At 37.0% G+C, this 16,308-nt stretch overlaps 1 protein-coding gene across 1 annotated transcript in view; it reads left to right on the forward strand.

Moving 5' to 3' along the window:
* LOC115411070 (netrin-G1-like) overlaps positions 1-16,308 on the forward strand; it is a 206,960-nt gene that overhangs the window by 26,792 nt on the left and 163,860 nt on the right. Inside the window, exon 2 of the mRNA XM_030123011.1 lies at positions 4,903-5,539. Coding sequence (XP_029978871.1) covers positions 5,291-5,539 — 249 coding nt within the window. The 5' untranslated portion in view covers positions 4,903-5,290. The remainder of the gene's footprint in view (positions 1-4,902; positions 5,540-16,308) is intronic.

The raw sequence follows: 16,308 nt of genomic DNA on the forward strand, positions 1-16,308 counted from the left end.
GATCTGCCTTGGCGGAGGTCTGTGCTCTCAGAGTGCTTTTCTAGGTTTAGTTCAGGTTCCACATTCAGACCAATACAATAAAGTGGGTCACAATAACCTATAAATATTCACAACTCCAAATTTTTCTCTTTGTAAATGTAAATGTTTTCATGTATTTACACTAAAACAAAGTATAATATTGAACAAAAATATCTGAATAACCTCAACAAATATGAACAGTCTGAAATGTCTTAAGAGAAGTAAGTGCAATTTTAACAAGAAAAGCACTCGGAGAACGCAGACCTCCGCCAAGACAGATCCCCCCCCCCCCCCCCCCCCCCCCCCCACACACACACACACACACACCCGATCACGACCAAAATTTTATAATTTCTTCCTTGTGCCACTATCAACATTTCCTGAAAATTTCATGAAAATTCATCCATAAGTTTTTGAGTTATCTTGCTGACAAACAAAACAAGCACACAAAGCAAAGTAATCACAGTACTTCCTGGCGGAGGTAAAAATATTTCACCTGTTACTAAGTGTTTTGTGTATTTGTTGATCCACCGTGATCTGTAAGTTGTACATGTGTAAATGATAAACTGAAGCATAATATTGTTAAAATTTGTATAATTAAGCTAAACTATAATAATTGTAATAATAATAATAGTTTTTGTTGTTAATACTACAACTATTACTACTGCTAATAATAATAATAATAATAATAGTTGTTGTTAATACTACTACTACTACTACTACTACTACTACTACTAATAGTTGTTGTTAATACTACTACTACTACTACTACTGCTACTACTACTAATAATAATAATAATAGTTGTTAATACTACTACTACTAATAATAATAATAGTTGTTAATACTACTATTACTGCTATAATTTCTACTATAATACTACTTATAATAGTAGTAGCAGTAGTAGTAATTGTAATAATAGTAATAGTTTTTGTTGTTAATACTACTACTAATAATAATAGTAATAGTTGTTAATACTACTATTACTACTATAATTACTACTATAATACTATTTATAATAGTAGTAGTAGTAATAATTGTAATAATAGTAATAGTTTTTGTTGTTAATACTACTACTACTAATAATAATAATAATTGTTGTTAATACTACTACTACTACTACTACTACTACTAATAATAATAATATAATACTACTACTACTACTACTACTACTACTACTACTACTACTAATAATAATAATAATATACTACTACTATTACTACTACTACTACTACTACTACTACTAATAATAATAATAGTCTTTGTTAATACTCCCACCAGTTCAATATATGGCCTTTAAGTGTAAATCATCTCTCATTCCTTTGGGTCAAAGGCCTCAGTAATGACCAAAGAAGCACATTTTCTTTGCTAAAGGTTTATTTTTAATTGATTCCAAATACACTGTCTTGCTGCCGTAAATTCCCACCGGCTCTTATTTAACCAGGCCTAAAAATAGTCCTTAACAAATGTGCTTATTATCCCTGTTTATCCCCGTTTTAGGAGATTACTTAACTTAGACTCCTTAGATAATAAAACTGGTTTCCCTGGGTAATCCTTGAAGTACGGGTCGACAGAAATTCACATTGATTTTACATCATCGGTTCGAGTGAATCCAGTCGTCTGAGTCTCGGAGGTGACCGTTGTAATCGTCTTGTTTGACCTTCGGCGGCGGCGTCCTGCTGTAAATCGTTGACGAAGCGTTGAAGGCTGTTTCTCCGTATGTTCGCTATCGGCTGAGACGAGGGTTTGGTGGGAAACTAATACCAACATGGCCGCCATAAACAGGCCATTAATAATGAATGTTAGATGAGTTGGAAGGTTTTGACAGGGCTGTTTTTAATTGTTTTAGTTTTTAATGACATGATTTCCAGTCCCTCTGAAAGTTGACCCTTTAACCCAGTGGTTCCCAACCTTTTTTGGCACTCAAAACGGAGACTTTTTTTTTTGCTAAAATTAATTTGTTTTTGATCATGTAATAGTTTGTTATACTATGTTGCAAATAAACGTTAATTTTAGAGGACATTTAGTCTATATAATGTATATCATTATGGACAGAGGCAGTAAATCCAGGTGTAGATTACTGCACAAAGTGAGAATTTGATTTTCCTTGGTCAGGATATGTACAGTCAGTCCAGCTTGGATTTACAAGGCTGACAATTAATACTGAACAAACAAAAACTCAAACTATGAATTATGAAAGAGCTGCAGCATCTGAAACCGAACACAATGAACATTTGACAGATAAACAGAACCACAGTGCTGCAGTTTCACACTCACAGTTTGTCTTCTATGGATTGGGATTGTCTCTGTCAACTCACCATAGATTTTTTATTAGTAATTATTATTATTATCATTATTTTTTATCAATTACTAGAAATGTCAGGTGACCCCATTTGAATTCCAGGCGACCCCACGTGGAGTTCCGAGGTTGAAAAACATTGCTTTAACCCCTGACGAGCGTTCTGAATGTAAGATTTATTTTAAATATTCATTAAAAAAATCAACCGTTTGCTCAATAGGAAAACATTTAAAATGTGCTGATAGAATAGACCTTGTACTTTCCATAGATATCTGAGCATGCTCAGTGCATCCAAGGGCGCCTGTGGAATGGGGAGTAAAACACAGAGCAGTGAGTGAGACTGTAAAAATAGATAGTTTGGGCTTTTCTTTTCTTTTTTTTTTTTACACAGTTATCCTTGTGTGTTTTTGCTTTTACTGTTGTTTGTAGTGTTGAGGTGATTTTCCTTAGTTTTTCTTTTTTTTTCTTTTTTTTTTATTGTGTTTTTACTGAGTTTTGACCATGTAACTGTTTTTTTGGAGTTCAACCAAGTGTCAAAAAGCAGCTGGACTGATTTAGAAAAAAAGAGCCTTAAAACAAAAACTATTGAACCAAAATCCTTGTTGTTGTTCAGTGTGTTCCAGTTCACAGTTTATGTTCAGCATCCTAACTCTCCTGATGTACATTCTGAGTGCATTATTTAGAAAAAAATGTATAAAACTTTTATAGTTTTACTTTTTAATGACACAATTTGAGCAGTTGAACAGTTCCTCTGAAAATTAAGACTGATCACCATCTACAACTGTGAGATCGCCTTCAAGAGATGGAGGATCATCATAAAAAATTATCAGCTGATCCAATGGTGTGAATATTTTTATTGTAGCATTATTTGATTTCAATTCACATTGATTTTACGTCATTAGTTTGAGTGAATCCAGTCGTCTGAGTGTCGGAGATGACTGTTGTAATCGTCTTGTTTGACCTTCGTTGGCGTCCTCATGCTGTAAAGCATAGATGAAGCGTTGAAGGTTGTAGCTTTGTATATTCACAAAGGTTTGGTGTGAAACCAGGAGGATGTGTTTTACCCTGACTGACAACAAATATCAACATGGCCACCATATAAACAGACCTTTTATAATGAATATTAGATGAGTAGGAAGGTTTTGAAAGGGCTGTTTTTAGTTTAGTTATTTGTTTTTTTTAGTTTTTAATAACACAATTTCAACATTTACTCTGAAAGTTAAGACTGATCACCATCTACAATTGGAAAATCGCCCTCAATAAATGGAGGATTATCATCCAAATTATCAGTTGATTGACTGGTATGAGTATTTTTATTGTAATATTTTTAAATTTCATTTCATATCGATTGAATTGATTAATTAGAACAGTCTGAGGAGAGTGTTCTAAACCTCTTCTTTGTTCAAGTTTATTTATATGGCACATTTAAAACAGCGGAAAGTGCTGTACAGAGTTGTAGATAGAAATGCAAGATATACTGAAACTAGTAAAATATATTAAAACTTTGACCTTCGTTGGCATCCTTGTGCTCTAAAGCATCGAAGAAGTGTTGACAGCTGTAGCTTTGTATATTCAAAAGAGTTTGGTGTGAAAACAGGAAGATGCATTTTACCCTGACTGACAAGAAATATCAACATGGCCGCCATATAAACAGACCATTTATAATGGATATTAGATGAGTAGGAAGGTTTTAACAGGGCTGTTTTTAGTTTAGTTATTTGTTTTTTAGTTTTTAATGACACAAATTCAACAGTTCCTCTGAAAGTTAAGACTGATCACCATCTACAGTTGGAAAATCGCCCTCAGTAAGTGGAGGATTATCAAAAAAATTATCAGTTGATTGACTGGTATGAGTATTTTTATTGTAACATTTTTTAAAATTTCATTTCATATTGATTGAATTGACTGATTAGAACAGTCTCAGAGGAGAGTGTTCTAAACCTCTTCTTTGTTCAAGTTTATTTATATGGCACATTTAAAACAATGGAAAGTGCTGTACAAAGTTGTTGACAGAAACGCAAGGTATACTGAAACTAGTGAAATATATTAAAACTTTGACCTTCCTCGGCGTCCTCGTGCTGTAAAGCATCGACAAAGCGTTGACGGCTGTAGCTTTGTATATTCGAACAGTTTTGACAGGGCTGTTTTTAGTTTTTAATGACACAAATTTAACAGTTCTTCTGAAAGTTAAGACTGATCGCCATCTACAGTTGTAAAATCGCCCTCAATAAATGGAGGATTATCATACAAATTATCAGGTAATTGATTGGTATGAATATCTTTATCGTGTTGTTTTTCTTTTGTTTTCGTTTCACATTGATTGAATTGCTTGATTAGAACAGTCTCAGAGGAGAGTGTTCTAATCGTCTTCTTCGACCTTCGTTGGCGTCCTCGGGCTGTAAAGCGTCGACGAAGCATTGAAGGGTTCGGTGTGAAACCTAGAGGATGCACTGACAACAAATACCAACATGGCAGCCATTTCTTCACACCTCCGCGCCGGCGCCAGCTAATGTTCACTCTGTCAGATTTTTATTCCCACATGGGAGCGAAACTCACCCCGCCTTCTCCTTCTTTTGTTTCTCTGCAGCGCCAGATCGCCACGCAGGACGAGGATTATGATTGACAGCCGGGCGAGCTGAGGAAACCTGTCACTCATCTTCCTATCAGTGTGTCAGGAGGCTATCTCCTTCTCGCCTTCCCCCCTTCTTCCTCCTCCTCCTCACCCTCCACCTCCTCCCTCCCTCAGCCCTATCCTCGTATCTCCTCGATGGGCTGGTAACCCCACGTTTGCGCCAAAAAAGGCCACGAATAACTGAAGTGAAAGACAGCTGTAATCTGGACATGCCTCCACACTTCAGTTGAGCGAGTTTCAGTAAGTGGAAGCCGAAGAGGGAACCCCCCCCTCCCCTCGTCCGTTTTTGTAGATCTTCATAAGGAGACGCAGCTCCTCCTGAGGGGCCGAGCCAGGACCAGCCATGCGTTTCCAGTTGGCATTGACGCTGCAGGCGCTGTGGACTGGGGTTATCCAGGCGGCCATGCAACACTACCCTGCAGCGTGGGGCCACTACGATGTCTGCAAGTCCCAGGTTTACTCGGACGAAGGCCTGACCTGGGACTACATGGCCTGTCAACCTGAGGCGGCAGATATGACCCAGTACCTGAAGGTTACTCTGGATCCACCAAACATCACCTGTGGAGACCCTCCGGAGACGTACTGCGCACTGGTGAGTACATGTAAAGAAAAAAAAAAAACACACCGAAGCAGAAGAAGTCTGTTAACGTGTTCTTTTGTTGGCAGCTCCAAGAATAAGTCCAGATTCTTCTCGGTCTCATTTTTATCAATTTATTGTTGACTTGATCTGATCACAAACAAATTATAACTCAGCTGAGGATCAACACCCCAAGTGGGGAAATGGACCCCAAACATTACAATGCACATTACTTTTATAATCCTTGTAAACTGATCTTCAAACTATGGGCTGAACCCCTCGTGCTGTAGAGGGTATGCATGTGACATCACCGCTAGCGGAAGTCGCCGCGGTTACGCCCCTTGAGTGGCAGAAAGAGGGAGATGAGTGACAGCGTTGGTTTCAATACTGTCTAAACTTAAGAGCAATATTTTTTAAAAAATGGGGAAGAGCTGTTGTGCGATTGATTGTATGAACAGGTTTGAAAAGCAGTCGGAGCTATCGTTTTACAGACACCGAAAGACAAAGAAAAGAGAAGGAGATGGATCCACAAATCCAGGAAACCAAACCTAGATCTGTGGATCCTGTTTGGTGTCAGCGAACATTAATTTATGCTGTATTTTTGGGTCAAATCAGACCTTAAATGACGTATTGTTTTGGCTAACGTTATTTCTTAGTAAAGCTCTTGGTTTCGTGATCAGATCTTTCATGGTTTTTGTCTTTATTTTGTGATTCTGAACCTTGTGCTCCTACATGATTAGTAAACTAACTGAAACTGAGGCTAACCTAGTTTTTCAAATACAGGGGAACTGGAGAATAAAGCTACGACGGAGTATTAGGACCACAGAAGAAAAGAAAAACACTTGTCACTACGAGTATAAAGTAAAAAAATATCGATATAAAACCTGTAATTTTATGAGAATAAAGTCGAATACAAAAACAATCACAGTGTCATGAAAATAAAGTCGTAGTTGTAAAAATAAAAAAAACAAAAAACCTCATAATTTAACAAAAATGTCATTCTTTTATGAGATTAAAGTCGTCATATTCTGACAATAAAGCCATAACATTACAAGAATAATGTGGTAATTTAAAAACAGGTGGAAAAAATATCATAATTTACCAGAAAACAGTCGCCCCCTGCTGGTCCACAGCAGTAGTATCTGTGTTGGATAAAGTACTGGATCTGAACTAGACTCAGTAAATCTCCTCAGTTCCAGTAGATCCTGCATATATTCACTGGGGTCAGTCCACGGTCTACTGGAAATGCACTTTGGATCAGCTGGTTCTGGGCCCTAGTTTTAGCCCCTGGTTGTCAGTGATGATGAAACCATGTATATTTGTTTCAGGTAAAAATAGCGCTGATCCCCTCCACCCTGGATGTCAGGATCCTCCATTTGTGTCCACATGTCAGTGTTCATGGACCACTTGTTCTTTGGTAGCTCGTACAGATCCATGTCCAGTCCAACTGTCCTTCATTTAATTTCATATTTCACATGTTCCTGCTCTGGCTGTGTTTACTGCTATACTCTGTCATCTTGAGCAGGTTGGTTTTTGCCACTCAGTCTGACTTAGAGGGGCGTGGGCCAGGGGGGAAGTGACGTATGTGCAAACCCTCTATAGGTGGGCTGGGTCACAGAAAATGGACTGGTGTCATCTTACTCTAAAGTCAAGCAGATGTAATTCCTCAACTCAATGCAAAACCCCATAATGTCCGTGTTTACCTCTTATCTTTTGTTGTTTACGATCATCTGTGGGCATGTGTATTTAAAAGTGTGCCTAAGGTAAAGTCCTGTGATCATATATCTGTCAGTTTAACCCTTTCATGCATACTGGTCACTCCAGTGGACAGTTATTCTACAGCTGTTCTATTGTTTATTCATGGGTTTTGTTGTTTTAGTTCCATATCAGGATTCATATGCGTCATTCAAAACACTGCAATTCATACAATTACTGTAACTTTGCTGTTTTTGATGAACCTGATCTGCAGTAACATGTTTTAGTGTAAATCAATTGCTAATTGTTATTAGACTGTAATTAACTTTTTTTTTTTTTTTTTGCATATCCTCCTGAGACCCAGCAATGTATTTTGTCCTCTGTAGGGGACAAAAGTTTGACAGTTTTACTTTAAAAATGCTGTCCATTACAAAGGACATTCCATTTAAAAAAATCAATCAATAAATAAAAATAGTTTTAAAAATGTATCTGAAAAAACTGTTGCATTATGCAGTTTCCAATCAAGACAATTTTTTAATGTAAAAAAAAAAGCTAAAACTGTCCATTTCTTGGGTCTCAGGAGGATTTTATCTCCATGAAATGAGTAATAACTAATATTAGAGTGTGATAAAATGTGAGAAAACAGTAGCAATTTAGCAATTAGCGGCATTAAAAATGCTTTTATTTCATAGTTTTCACACAGTATATCACTTTCTAATGATGATTTTTAAATAAATGTTTCTTTGCTTCAAAACTTAAATGCATGGTGTCCAGCTGAGTGGACATTTTTGTAACTCCATGAAAAATACGTTCATAAAAAAAAAAAAAAAAAAAAAAATCAATTGCATTGTTTTTTCATGCCTAAAGAGGAAGAAAAACACTCAGGAAAAAAAATCACGACTACTGTTCTCATAATTTGTGCATGAAAGGGTTAATATGTGACCAAAATGTGACCTATCCTAAAAACTTTACAACTGAAGAAAATCTAGTGACACAAAAGACTCCTGACCAGTACTGACTACCATGTGACTAAACCCAAGAATTCAACCATCCAAATTAAAATAATATTTCAAGTCTTATCAGTTCCCACGCATCAGTACCTGCCCGACCCCAGATCTGTGACAGACGTCTTCAAAGCTCGGCTGTAGAAATGTAGGTTTTTATGTGCAGGACTCGACGCACACAGCAAACACTCTGTGATTCACTGCCAACGCTGCTTACTTGCAGAAAACGCTGCATAAGGTGACTTTACTAATGAAAGTACATATACTCCCTCCTCATCCTCCTCCACACGCATCACAGTAACACAAAAATATTTGTCTCTGTGGCTCTGATTTCAGATGTTCTAACACTGAAACGATGCTTCCTTTTGTGTCGGTGTTTTACTTTTAGACTGAGTGGCCTAAAATCCAAGCATTCTCTAGGTGAAGTAGTGCGCAGGTAGACTAAAAATATACTGTTTATGAGAACTTGCCGCATGTAGAAACCTCTTCCCAGACCAGTGTGTGAAAGACTGTTTGTGTACATGTCGGTGGTGTCGTGTTTTTGTGTAAAAATCACTCGTTAATTTGTTCATTAATGGCTTATTTGTAGGATGAGAGGGGCTCCGATCTAAACAGTGGGTTTTGAAGATCTCGTAATCATGAAAACCGCCAAATTCCCAGTGGAGCTGAAAACAAAATGAGCGAAAAAGATGCATATTAGGTCAAGTATTTAATTAGCAAAAAAAAACAAAAAAAAAAAACGCCCCCCCCTCTTCATATTTTAGGTCCCATCCACTTTGAAAGTCGCAGCTGGTCGCCTCAGATTAACGCTAAATGATGAATCCATTCTGGGCCATCGTGTGTTTCCAAGTCATCAAAGATTCTCTCAGAACGAATGCGCTCCTCAACAACTTCAAGAGCTCTTTAGATAAATAGCGAGATGTTCCAGGAGAAGGAGTAACTTGAGGAGTATAAATAGACAGTCGCCACCAGCAGAACGCCGGCTGAGATGGGAGAGAGATGGGAACAGAGAGGGATTAGCAAAATACAGAAGTGATCAAGAGAGACAAGAAAACGGGAAAGCATTTGGGAGTCGGACTCGGAGGACTGTGTGCAAAGCATACGGTGACTGAAGAACTAATATCTCCTGCACGGAGCTGGATAGGGGCTCTGAAATGTGAATAATTCAACATGTTTTGTAGCTAATGTGTTTTATTCATAGGACGCATTATTCAGCCCGACATCTCTCAGGCACTTTGGAAAAAAAAAACGCTGACTCCCGTGATCGGCCGGCTTCAAGGTTGGTTGAAGGCGAACAGGGTGTGAGGGGAGAGTGAGGTCGTCATCAAACCGGGGCTACCCCCCACCCCCCACGACCCGCCACTGATCCACATAAGACAAGGTTCAAGTAGGGATGCACCGATACCAATACAAGTATCGGGCATCGGCTCCGATACTCAGTGTGTGTACTCATATTCATACTCATAAAATATATCCGATACAACTGCACCGATACCACTTACGGTCATGTGACATTCCCGGTTCAGTGCAGCAGGTACGCGGCGGTGGAATAACGTGTGGGGAGTGTGGAGATTTAACGAAATAAATGATGGTGATGAAAGTAACGCCGATTGCAAGTAACGTTAAAGAATAGCACGTGTATGTGAAAACTTTTGGTGGTGGACGGACATGACATTACCCATGATGCTCTGGTCAGTACCAGTATTTTATTAGGAATACAGGGTGGGGAAGCAAAATTTACAATGAATATTTAGTTGTTTTTTTCTCAGCAGGCACTACATCAATTGTTTTGAAACCAAACATATATTGATGTCATAATCATACCTAACACTATTATCCATACCTTTTCACAAACTTTTGCCCATATGAGTAATCCGGAAAGCAAACGTCAAAGAGTGTGTGATTTGCTGAATGCACTCGTCACACCAAAGGAGATTTCAGAAATAGCTGGAGTGTCCATAAAGACTGTTTAGAATGTAAAGAAGAGAATGACTATGAGCAAAACTATTACGAGAAAGTCTGGAAGTGGAGGAAGCAACAAAAAACGTACCAAAGCTTTTATTAAAGCTCTCAAATCCAAAATCCTAAAGGATCCAACCAAATCCATGAGAAAAATGGCAACTGAACTTGAGGTAGACAACAAGACCGTTAGAAATGCAGTAAAATATGATTTGAAGATTTAAATTCTCATGACTTTCAATAAACTAATTGGTCATACACTGTCTTTCAATCCCTGCCTCAAAATATTGTACATTTTGCTTCCCCACCCTGTAAATTTATATACCTACTATTGCTAATTCTCCTCTTATTCATAAATGTTAGTACTGTGGATCTAAAACAATAACAGCTGACACAAAAACACAAAAAGTGGCAGTGGACGGATGTGACATGGTTGTTACAGATCCCATCATACTGATGCTCGGCAGCCATGTCAGCGTTTACACAAATGATCCCCGTGTAAAAACTAGGATCAGAATTATTTATTGTATAGTTTATCATCAGACTAAAGAGAAAATAACAATATAGAATTGTTAGTTCTTTATAAAAATGCTTATTATTAGAAAACTGTTGATTTAAAAAGTGACATGTGACATTCTTAATGTACAGGGTGGGGAGGCAAAATGTACAATATTTTGAGGCAGGGATTGAAGGACAGTGTATGACCAATTAGTTTATTGAAAGTCATGAGAATTTATTCGCCACAAGAAAATGTACATAATAGAAAATGTTTTTATTCTATGTGTCCTCCTTCTTCCTCAATAACTGCCTTCACACGCTTCCTGAAACTTGCGCAAGTGTTCCTCAAATATTCAGGTGACAACTTCTCCCATTCTTCTTTAATAGTATCTTCCAGACTTTCTCGTAATAGTTTTTCTCATAGTCATTCTCTTCTTTCCATTATAAACAGTCTTTATGGACACTCCAACTATTTTTGAAATCTCCTTTGGTGTGACGAGTGCATTCAGCAAATCACACACTCTTTGACGTTTGCTTTCCTGATTACTCATATGGGCAAAAGTTTGTGAAAAGGTATGGATAATAGTGTTAGGTATGATTATGACATCAATATATGTTTGGTTTCAAAACGATTGACGTAGTGCCTGCTGAGAAAAAAACAACTAAATGTTCATTGTAAATTTTGCTTCCCCACCCTGTATGTATTGGTGTAACATAAATAGGATGGATCAGCACCATACTCCATATTGAACCTGTAAAAATAAAACATGTGATATGTAGGATAGAATCTTGTAAGAAAAACTGGGGAATCTAAAAGAATAGAATATTTGTTTTTCAGGTGGATTCAGTTCAAATATAACTTGGCCATTTGTGACATGAAAATATAGCATTAATTGTGATGAAATTGGACATTTTTGAGCTGAAAACATAGTTCATATGACCATCAACATGTTGCAACAGAACTGAAATCCTGTCCATTTGCATAACTTGCATTTACCAACACAGAGTACCTTCGGGGATTCACTTATATTGATTTCTTATGCACAAAGACATAAATAAGACCTCTAAGCAAATTTTAGCCGTCAAAGTTTCAACCTTGTCATAAGAAGCGTGTTGTGGATAAATCGGATGAGCGGCGGTCATCTCGGACGCATGAAACCGAGTTAATTATTATTTTTATTACTATTGCCAGCCTTTTAACAGTCTGATGATCGCTTATTGAATTAGAGGGAGTTTTGCGCCGCGCTGTCGCCCTCGTGTCTCCGGTAGTCAATGTGATAGCAGCGCTTCAATTAAACAGACAGTGGTTTAGCTCCCACATAACCATTTTCTGTCTCCACTCTACTGTACACATCACAAATCACACAAACATCAGTGAAATATGACCCCCCCCGCCACTTACAATAGACTCCAATCCGCTGCAATTGGTTTATGTTTACCCCAGGCAGTAACATGGCTCCAAATCAACATCAGAACAATTATCATTGATATTCCAGCTACTCCGGCTGCCAATACTCTGCTGCAATGCCAATACTGGTTTGTATCACGGGTGAGATCGTTGCAGATTTGAGCAATTATCATTAAGCCGGGTTATTGGGGAATTTCATCTCTCTGGTAATTGATTTTGCATTCGTAGAGAGCCGGTGTATTTTAGAGCCTCGCGTCTGCTTCCTGGAGCGCCGAAGGTAACGGACACCGAAGAAGCGAGGGGTAGGGGATGGGATGCCGCAGCTCGAGGGCGTGGCGCCTATATGAGTATGGTTATCTCAGGTTGCGGCCTTCATCCCAGGGTCATGGATAAAGGAAGACGGCGTTGCGTAAACACACACATACATCCACACACCCCCCCTTCCTCTTCCTGCTCTCCCCGGTAAAGACTTTTTTATTCCCCTTCTAGCCCCGTGACCTTTTCGATAGCAATAAGCTGGCATTCACTGAACTCTGGCGCACAAATCTGCCATCATATGAGATTTGGCTGTCCCCTCCAGTTAGACTCAGAATGGCCTTTAACAGCCCGGACAGGTCGCGCAGAACCGACACGTTGATGATCGAGTTTGTGCAGCGTTTGGGAGAGCAACTTTAACTCCACACTGTAAAAAAAAAAAAAAAAAATCTGCAATTTAACAGAATTTTCACTTTTTATTTTACAGATTTTTCCTGTATTTTTAAGATACAGGAAAATATCAGTGAAATGACAAAAATACTGTGATTTTACACGTCAAATGTAAAATAACATGAAAAAACTGTAACTGTGAATAACCCAAAAAATTCAATTTTTTAAAAGAAATGTTATCTTTGTTCACAGAAAAATACAGTTAAAATACATTTGCAAATGTATCGTAATTTCACAACTATTTCTTTTCTATTTATGAGATTAAACTGTTAATTTAAAGTTTAATACTGTAAAAAAAAAAAAAAAAAAAGATTAAAACCAGATAAAATTACTGACAATTAACTGTAAAAGAAGTATTTGTTTCTTTAAGTTTAATAAGACTTGTTTGTTAATTGACAAATATCTTGTGTAATTACGGGAGGTTTCACAACAAAAATGTTGAATAAATGTATTTTTGTGAATATATAACATGTATAAGCACTGATAAACTGTCCAAATACAGTTTTTATCAGTGGATTGTACAACTTAGTCTCATTGAAAATTATTTATATATATTTATAGGTAATTTGATTGTTTTAGTACATGTAAATATTCTTTATTAAACATTAAAAAGTCAAAAAAATATGCAAAATGTCATGTAAAGTTGGGGCAAAAAACTTTATTTTAATTATGGAAAATTACCGTATTTTTATGAGATGGTTATTTTCCATTATTTATCAGTTTTTTTTCGGCACCCCTGCTGCACCCCTGCATGTTACTGTTTTTTTATGTTGTTGTTTTTTTTTTTTTTTTTTTTTTTTTACAGTGCATTAAACACATTAAAAAGTGAATTTACTGCGGATAATTCCATTAGATGACCAGAACATGTAGAAAGACTGTTAGTGTTTATTGTTCTGCAGAGACGCCGTATTAGTAGCGTCCCTCGCAGAATATCACTTTGCATGTGTTGGCTCTTTATCCATGCACATTCAACATAGAAGAACCCCCTTTCTAGGTGTAAATTCATAATTCATCGTACATTTCAGAGCTGTGCCCGTTCCGATGCGACGTCCTCGTGCATCGGAGTGTGAGTACTGCGTGTCTCTATTTGGGCCATCAATTTACAACCAGGAAATGCTGATGAATGCTGAAACCCGAGTCCCTGCAGGCCGGTGTATTTCATAGCCAATCAAGTCTAAATGAGGCAACGAAGGGGATTATTAAAAAGACAGCGCAGCTTGTGGTTTTTTACCCCATTTTAGACCCAATGAGAGGTTATTCAGGCATCGTCAGGGCAGGAAATGACAAATACATACAATGGTTGGTTATTTTTATGAGGATGTGAGTAAAAGTTTCAACCTCTACATTTATAGTGTATTTATCTCCATATATTTTTATATTAGTTATAGTATAAATGCATAGTGAATGCCTCCTTTGGGATCAACAAAGTTCATTTGTATTTGTTTTGAGACAATAGATGCATTTTCAGTTGATTCCACTGACATGTTCAATTTGTGCATAAAAAATCTATGAAAAGTGAAATTATGGTAAAATCAGTACTTTTGTTTGTGTTTTACTGCATTTTAATTTTGAGTACTGATACTTTTAGTTTTCCTCATGGGTCTAGAAATTGAATGACAAACATAACAACAAATCTACAGGAAATGATGACCCTGGAACACAATTTACCAAAACTAAAGATGCCTCAAAATAATCATGGAAATAAATGTAACTATATAACAAAATATTACTTGGTGAAATATAAACCTGTTACACATGCATGTATTAAATAGGAGAATGCATCAGTCACTGAATTAGGGCATTTAGATATTTAGATTTATTTAAGATATTTAACTACACATATATTTATATAATTATTGTATAAGTTCATAGTGAATGCCTCCTTTGGGATCAACAAAGTTTATTTGTATTCGTCTTCCACCAGTAGGTGCATTTCCAGCTAATTCCATTGACATGTTCAATTTGTGCATAAAAAATCTGCGAGAAGTGAAATTATGGACTCCCTATGAAGTAAAACGAGTACTTTTGCTTGTGTTTTTATTGCATTTTAACCTTCTATGAACTGGAGTATTTACGTTTCCTCATGGATCTTGAAACTGAGTGATGAAAATAATGCAAATCTACAGGAAATGGTGACCCTGTAACGCAATTAACCAAAATAAAAATGCCTTAAAATAATCATGGAAATGAATGTAACTACATAGGAAAATATTAACAATATGTCAACAAAGTGAATTGATGTACTTGGTGAAATATAAACCTGTTAAACATGAATGTATTAAATAGGAGAATGCATCAGTCACTGAATTAAGACAAGAAATAAACATAAATGTTCTATTAAATTAATATAGCAATGAAATACATCCATGTAAGAGCTACATATTCTGCTGTATAATCCAGATGTACAGTCTGAGACAGAAGTTGTGTGTTTGTGTGTGTACGTGTGTACGTGTGTGTGTATACATATATATAAAATGCGCTACTATTTTTTTTGAATATTTATTCTCCCACAGGTACATTTTAGGAATTGAACTAATTATACAAAACAGAGTGTTTCACAAAAATGACCACTGTGGCAAAATCATGTACGATTTATATGTGTTTAAATGGGCAGGTTCTGCATGTAACGGGAGTGGACACGATGGGTTACATGCAAAACCTGGAATGAGACTGAGATTCATGAAAAACCCACGTCTGGATTAGAAAAACCACTAGGATCATCAAAATTAACACAGTGTCTTTATTTATAGTCTATATAAGACCATTTACAGCCATGTTTTCAGATGTAATGCACTGACACCTAGGTAGATTTAACTGTCTCAATTTGGGTCCTATTTTTGGTGCCAATATTTGATTAAAAATTCATTAATTATGGGATGGCTTAGAGCAAGATTATAATTTTTCTTTTGCATTTATCTAAGGTCATCATTTGGTACATCCTGGGGGGAAATATGTCTAAATTTCTCTTTTATTATTGGGTCTGAAAAGCTGGGAAAGTGCCAGATACCAAAATTAACCCAGTTTCATAAAAGCACCCATATATCAGTAGACGCTTTTGGTCACTATTGGATTATTAGGATTAGTGGTTTATAATTACACTGTTGGGACTTTATTTGGAAAATAAATGGATGAAATGCTTTTTGACAAGTCTGCGCAGTCGGACTCCAGTGATTTTAGTCTGGTCTCTATATTGTCGGGTGGTGTTGTGTTGAATTGTTTGGTGATCTTGGTTGATGGTTGTGTTGCTACCTGCATGTTGGACCTTTTGGCTACCTTGTATTGCATGCTTGCCCGGATGATGGCTTCATTTTATAGAAGGTTTTCCCACGATAAATATCTGCGCAAGTGTTCACAACTACCTAAAGAAAAGATGAGTGAGTATAGGTGTAGCTTTAGGTCAAACTATAACAGATAGACCAATCAAACTTGTGCCTTTGCTGTACCAAAAATCTACCGAACCATGACTCCACACCCAGACGCTCCACTCTTCTGTGGTATGAACCATACGCAGTTGG

This window comes from Sphaeramia orbicularis, chromosome 20, assembly GCF_902148855.1.
Source record: "Sphaeramia orbicularis chromosome 20, fSphaOr1.1, whole genome shotgun sequence".
In the NCBI taxonomy this organism is placed as follows: domain Eukaryota; kingdom Metazoa; phylum Chordata; class Actinopteri; order Kurtiformes; family Apogonidae; genus Sphaeramia; species Sphaeramia orbicularis.